The 7080-nt window shown below is 40.1% G+C and overlaps 1 protein-coding gene across 1 annotated transcript; it reads left to right on the forward strand.

Moving 5' to 3' along the window:
• The first annotated feature begins 827 nt into the window (after window positions 1-827).
• Window positions 828-4978, forward strand: LOC309489479 (kelch-like protein 33). Its single transcript, XM_082158288.1, has 4 exons — window positions 828-1619; window positions 2445-3390; window positions 3625-3795; window positions 4160-4978. Exons 1-4 carry the CDS (start codon window positions 893-895, stop codon window positions 4677-4679), a joined length of 2364 nt encoding a protein of 787 aa, XP_082014414.1. The 5' UTR covers window positions 828-892; the 3' UTR covers window positions 4680-4978.
• Window positions 4979-7080: the final 2102 nt, after the last annotated feature.

Here is a 7080-nt window from a genome sequence, read left to right on the forward strand (position 1 = left end):
GGGTCCGAGGAAGTAGTTTTTGCCTTGTTTGCCTTCGCTGACTGCATATGCAGGTGCTTTGAGCTGAATATTTCCGGGAACGGTGACATGTGATGAGTGCACGCAGGGCAGCGCGCGCAGTGGGCTCGGGGCGGGCACGAGACATGAAGGCATCTGATTGGTTCTTTACATTCGCACCGAATGGCAGTGATTGGTCAGAGTTTTTACTGTCCTGCAGCTGCTACAGAGGTCTGATTTTTTTCATTCCTTTTTCTAAACACATAATGTATTGACTACTATCAGGATGGAAGGACCATTTCACCCAGTATAAAAAAAAGTGTTTCTGAACAGGATTACCTACCCTACCTTTAAAGATATGTACGGTAATTGAAATCTGCAGAAGCAAATAGATAAAGTGCTATAAAAGATACACTTAAAAGTGTATTTTGGATGTTTTCTTTTCACTATAGTCTGAAAAAACACTATGACAAGCTAAAAAGGCCAAAATCTCAAAATTGACAGATGCATGAAAAAACTGTGTTTTTGCCTGTATAGTGTCTCGCCTTAACTGACCATAATTATCATGTTAAAGGAGATGAAAAAAAAAAAAGAACTGAGATATATTTTAATGTATCCCTGATAGTCATCATCAGATTATACAATACTTAAAAAATAAAAATTACAATAAAATAAGATAAACAACTTGTAACACTATCTTCATATTAATTGTGACTTAATAATTGTGTCCCCTCTGTAAAGGTTGCATGTCTATCTAAATTAGATCTACTGACTCATAAGCTATTATTAGCATGCTGTTGACTTCAGGGAATTACATGACTTAAGCATACATGAGTGCCGACTAGACTGAGTGCTGTAAACAGAGAACGGCAGTAAGGAGAAGTATTGTTTTTTCATGGAATTTACAAGAAAATATCTGCCCATGGAATGGGAGGAACGCTGGAGAAGAGAGAAGGAGCGCAGGAAAAGGATGATAGAGGAAGGAGGAGAGAAGTTTGAGGAAGAAAACAGGAAGCTAAAATGGATCATGTCCTACAACGACAGCAGGATGGGAATGAAAGAGAGGGCAGTGAAGGACAACGAGTGCGATAATATGGAGGAAGATGAACTTCTACGAAGGTATCATAGACAAAGTTACCCAAGCGAGATCTTCCAGACTCTAGGGGAGATGAAGATGGAGAACATCCTCACGGATCTGATCCTGAGCACCGAGGATGGGATGAGCTTCCATGTTCACTCGCTCATCTTGGCTGTGGTGAGCTCCCTTATCCAGCAAAAGCTCCAGGAGAGGGATGGAGATGAGAAGGAGATCTCGCTGAGATTGGGTCCCGAGGTTCACGGTTCGGGTTTGGCTGCAGTGGTGGAGTTCGCCTACACTGGAGCCATCCGCAATCTGAACAAAGACGACATGCCACAGATTCAGACTGCAGCTCTTTGTCTGGGAGCACCAAGAGTCCTGGAGATCTCCAAAGAGGAGGAAGATGGAGGTAACAGGGAAGAAAGACTGAGTAAGATCTCAGCGGAGGAGCAGATGAAAGTTGGCCTGCAGTCCATGAAGGACTTGTGGGCCAAGAGAGTGGGATGTGACGTTGAACTGGTTGCAGAAGGAATGGTTTTTCAAGGTAAGACACCTTGAGACATTGTAACATCCTAAATATGATTAGAGGACCCACACAAATCGTGACCATTTGTGCAAGAAAGAGTGATGCTTGCCCATGAGTCAACACAATGCTAGTGTTGTGGTTGGTTGCCAGGATGTTGCCATATGGTTGCTTCATTAGCCCCTTTCACACAGCAATCCCGGTAAATTACCGTGAAGAACATTAAAAGTGAACAACAGAGGTAGAGAAAAAAATACATTTATTTCGATGACATCACAAACCTTTTGAATCCATTCCATTCATGCATTATTCAAATTTAGAAATTAATTAATTAATTTGAACACAAGAAAATAACAATCGTTTTTCTCTCCATTTTGTCAGATGCTGGTCTTGACTTTTATCCAGCTGTAGAAAAAGACAAAAAAAAAAGTAAAAGTGGAAAAAAAGAGGCAGGGGAAAATGACAATTACGTCAGTGACTTCATAAACCTTTTGATTCCATATAATCAACACATTTTCAACACAAACTTTGAACGTTTTAAAAACTTTAATTTGGACAGAAGAAATTCCTCCACTTTGTCAGATGCTGGTCTTGACTTATCCAGCTGTAGAAAAAGACAACAATAGTCATTAGCTAGTCTTCAATAGTGAAGGACAGGGGTAGAGACAAAATGACAGTTATGTTAATGACTTCACAAACCTTTTGATTCCATTCCATCCATTCTACACAGTTCTATCAGTGACCATTCATATTTGAATGTTTTAAAATTTAGAAAATTACATTTCAATAGTCCTTGAACAGAGAAAGTAGCATCTTTAAAAGACTCAATTCTTTGCCCTCATGAAGCTCACAGGGTGCTACTGGCAGCCAGCAGCGACTACTTCAGAGGCATGTTTACCAGCGGTATGAAGGAGAGCCAGCAGGAGTCTGTGTCTCTGCTGTCGGTCGGAGCCGCTGAGCTTGAGCCCCTCCTGAACTGGGCCTACAGCGGCACTCTGATGCTCGGATGGGGCTGCGTGTTTGACCTCGCCTCTACTTCCCTCCAGTTTCAGATTCAGCCTGTCATCTCGGTCTGCCTTGAGTTCTTAAAGCAAGAAATGGATGCCCACAACTGCCTGGACGTGGCGTCTTTCGCAGAGGCCTACGGGATGGCGGAGCTGATGGAGCTGGCTGAGGATTTTGTCCTGAGACACTTCCAAGAAGTATCTGCCACCCCAAAGTTTCAGGACCTCCCGGCCGAGAAGCTTCTGGCGTTCCTCCGATGCGACGCGCTGTCCACTCCATCGGAGCTGGCAGTTTTCCGAGCGGTCGTCGCTTGGGTGGAGACAGATCTCGCTGAACGGCTCCCACAGGCCGAAGAGCTCATGCAAGCGGTGCGTTTTTCATTTATGACCTTCAAAGAATTTCGAGAAGTTCGTGCTGTAAACCTGAGCATGGAATGCAGTGGAGAATCTGAGGTTGAACTCTACAAATCGGCACTGAAGGAGTTTGGATTTGGCATCTCTGACCGTGTGGCGCAACGTGTGCGTCACCCCAAAGATGCCCTGGTATTGGTCGGAGGCGATCAGCTGAATCCAGACATGGATCAACGACTTCCCAGCAAGCAGCTCTGGTTTGTTAACTCTCTGAGAAGTGGAACAGGCCTTGTGAAGCAGATAGAGTGGAGAATGCTGGGAGAAATGCCAGATCGGGCCAGATTTAGACATGGCGTTGGGGTCCATGATGGTCAACTGTATGTAGCTGGAGGTTGCCACTTTTACACAAAGTATGACGTCATGAAATCTGTTTACAGGTAAAGTAATGCATACTTAAAGACCTCACAAAATCCAAAGTCCGGTTTTGTGGCTTGATTCATCAAACAATGTAATGAGGTCTTTAAGTCTTGTTCTATCAATTTAGCTAAAAACATATAAAACACAGAATTTGCATTGCATCGTAGTGTTTCTGTGGCTATGTCAGCCTGTATTTATTCACTTTTCTTTCACCTGTTCTCACTTTTTCTCTATCCGCACATCTGCATCAACAGGTACGACCCTGTGCGAGATCATTGGAAAAGGCTGGCAGACCTTCTTGAACTAAGGAGTAACTTTACGCTGGTGGTGAGCGGAGACGCCCTGTATGCCATCGGAGGAGACAAAGACATCAACACAAATCTTGACAGCGTGGAAAAATACTCACTAGAAACAGATTCCTGGAGGTAGGAGAAAAACGTAAAACAGGATAAAAGAGCAAGTTAAATATTTTCTAAAAGATTCCTTAGTAATAATTAACTATATTCTACCTGTTATTGTGAAAATAAAAATGTAAATACAGAATGCACAGAATGAATAAACTGACTGACATCTTGTGGCTCTCAGAAGCACAACATACCTGTAAATGATGGAGAATCTTTGGACAATCATTTGATTTGCCAGTCCAAAGTCAAATGTTATTGTGTTGAGGTTGCTCTTTCAGCTTTGTCTCAGGCTTTTCTCTTTTATGATTAATTGGGATAAGTAAAACATAGGCATAAATGAGTCATTTGTAAATGAGTCAATTGCCTTTTCTGCTCTGTGGAACAGCTTCACCCATCCTTTGGACCAAGCCTTAAGCGGTCATGCTGCCACCGTCTGGGGAGGTGAAATCTTCATCTCTGGAGGCTTCAACTGCAAGTACCAATGCCTGATGTCGATGTTCCTCTACCACCCAGTGAGAGGAACCACATACCTCGCTGACATGACCCACGACCGGGCCCAGCACTGTATGGAGAGCATGAGAAACCATTTCTATGTAGCTGGCGGGGTCTGCAACCTTAATAAGTACTACACCAACCAGCTGGTCTGCGAGATGTACGACCCGGTACACGACACCTGGACCGTGTTCACTCCTCTTCCCATTCCCCACGTTGGCGCGGCCTCTGCTGTCCTGGAGGAGAGGCTGTATATTCTAGGCGGTTACTGCCAGGAGGACTATAGAGAGGCAAGGCAAACTCACCGCTATGACCCTGTGACTCAGAGATGGGACAGCATGGGAAAGATGCCCGGTCCCGTCACTGACGTGCGCGCATGCCTCCTTCATCTACCTGAGCACATCAGGAAATGAGAAAAATATGTGTTGCTTTTATTTGTATAGCTTTTATGTCTACACAGGGAGCTGCCTTGTGAGGGAGAATTTTCTCTCAAATGAAAACTCATATGGAGCGGCAAGTCTGATTGTCATACAAATAAAAGTGTTTTTATTTTATTTTATTTATTTTATTTTAATCAGAACTATTTGAACTATTTTTATTTATACATATCATTATATAACCATTAAAAAGCATTTATGTTACTTAATAAATAACTGACATAAAATAAAATATGAAAAAAAATCTCTTTTATTTAGGCTACATAAAGCTATAAAAAAAAAACAATACAGATATTACAAAAACAAAAACGAATAAAAATGACAAAAAAAATCAACAATCAAAAATACTAAAACTTTAACTAAAAACAAATTCAAACATAAAAAGAAGCTATACTATAATACTAAAATAACATAATAAATAATAATAAAAACAAAAAAAACAATTAGTTTCTTATAAAAAAACAATTATTTTTAAAGAATCAAATTCTTATGACGGAGTGTCATGGCTACTATAAAAGGCTTCATTTCTCTGATCTGTCAATCCTGCCACAAGCTCCAGTATTATTTAAATATCACAGATAAACTTTGTTTGACAAGGAAAATTACCCTACTCTAACAGATAAGCATTTTTCATATATTTCATGTATTCCTATTTACTGTCGACTGTTTTGAATAGTTTTCACCGCTTCATGAATGAATCACTCTGTTCAGTTAGTTCATTTAATGTACTCACTCATAATGGTTCAAATGGTTAAATGACTCTGTACTGCAGGTGCAGGTAAGATGTTTGCCAACAGCAGAAACACTTAACAGTACTTGAAAACAGTAAACGTATCACAAAGTAGGCCTACCATGACATTACCATATGTATTATGAATTCTGTGATACTGTTTATGAATTAGGTAATCACTATACTTTACCTTGGTTCTGCCACTTTACATTTTCCCATAAATGATCTAGTTTTGAGTCATGTTAAATCTAGAGGTGATTTGAAACCCAATGCTCACCAGTTTTGAACTTTTTTTTCAGTTTGTTTTAGTAGGCCAACAGCATTTATTTACAAAATAAGGGAAGCTATATAGACCTACCCAGGGACGGACTGGGGCTAAAAAACAGCCCTGGACTTTCTCCCAAATAGGCCCATCATCCCATTCGCCTAGCCGTGTGCAACAGACACTAGCCAGGATGTGCTGATACTATAAGCCACACTACTGTAGCCTATCAGACAAGCTAATCACAGCAAGTAACATCTCAAAACTAATGATGATTATTGGGGTTGTGTTTATTAATGAAGCCTCAGCCTTCAAATAAAAACAAAAAATGTACAATGCCATAAAATACAGATAATGAAATGTCACTACAGAAACCCCAAATTACACAAACTTGTAATTATAAAACATAGTTACTATATAGGCTACCTATATACAAAAGTTCAAACTGAAACGTTTAGTTGAAAAGGTCGCAAAATTATACCATTTATTCGAAGTCTGGAACCCCGACGGCAAGTTGGGGCTATTTATAGAATGTGTTTAGCGGGCAACTCACAGGAGACCAGCTGCTATTCAAGTAAGCAAATTTAAAAGTGCAGACTTATAAAACTAACTTTCTGTCAGTGGCTATAGGCCGACTCTTCTTCCTCAGTTGTTGTTTTTTACACGTAGCATATAAGTGATCATATTAGTGCCCCTGCTGTTGGCTGTATTGCTTTATTAGACTTTTTTTTTGTTTTTGTTTTTTGCCGACGGCCCTCGGTTGGACGGCCGTTCTGGACTTTTCCAGAACGCACAGATTGTCAGTCCGTCCCTGGACCTACCTCTTTTACTCAAATGGAGGCCTGCGACCAGTATTTTAACTTCTGTTTACTTCTGTTCATGGTTACATCTATTTATTAATCTATAACATGGCCTTGATATGTTGATTTAAATGTATTGGTGCTTGTGTGTTGTCGTAAAATCTGCCTCAAAAGTAAACACGCACAATGACACTTTTAGTATATGTTTTGAATTTGTGCATTACAGGCTCAAAATGACAAATATTTATTACTTATATTGTGAGCATACATGAAACATATTTTAACATTCATATAGGATGTCAGGTGTAAATACATAGCGCGTGTGTAACGGGAGTTATATTTATTTATTAATTTCACTCAAAATCTCTCCCTGTGTTATTATAATTTGTTAGATTTCTTTCATTATTTTGTATTCTGGAATTATTATTTTAGTATTTCATATAATTTATTCTTCTAATATTGATTTCTATTAACTGAGATGTCATATTTCTATGGTTAGATGGTCATTTTCCAGTATTGTTCAATACGGTGCGTGGTTCCTTTAAGACTTGTGTTCCGGTTCCGGTTGCTCTCCTTCAGTTCGCG

The sequence above is a fragment of the Leuciscus leuciscus genome (genome assembly GCF_965113295.1).
Source record: "Leuciscus leuciscus genome assembly, chromosome: 2".
Taxonomy (NCBI): Eukaryota; Metazoa; Chordata; class Actinopteri; order Cypriniformes; family Leuciscidae; genus Leuciscus; species Leuciscus leuciscus.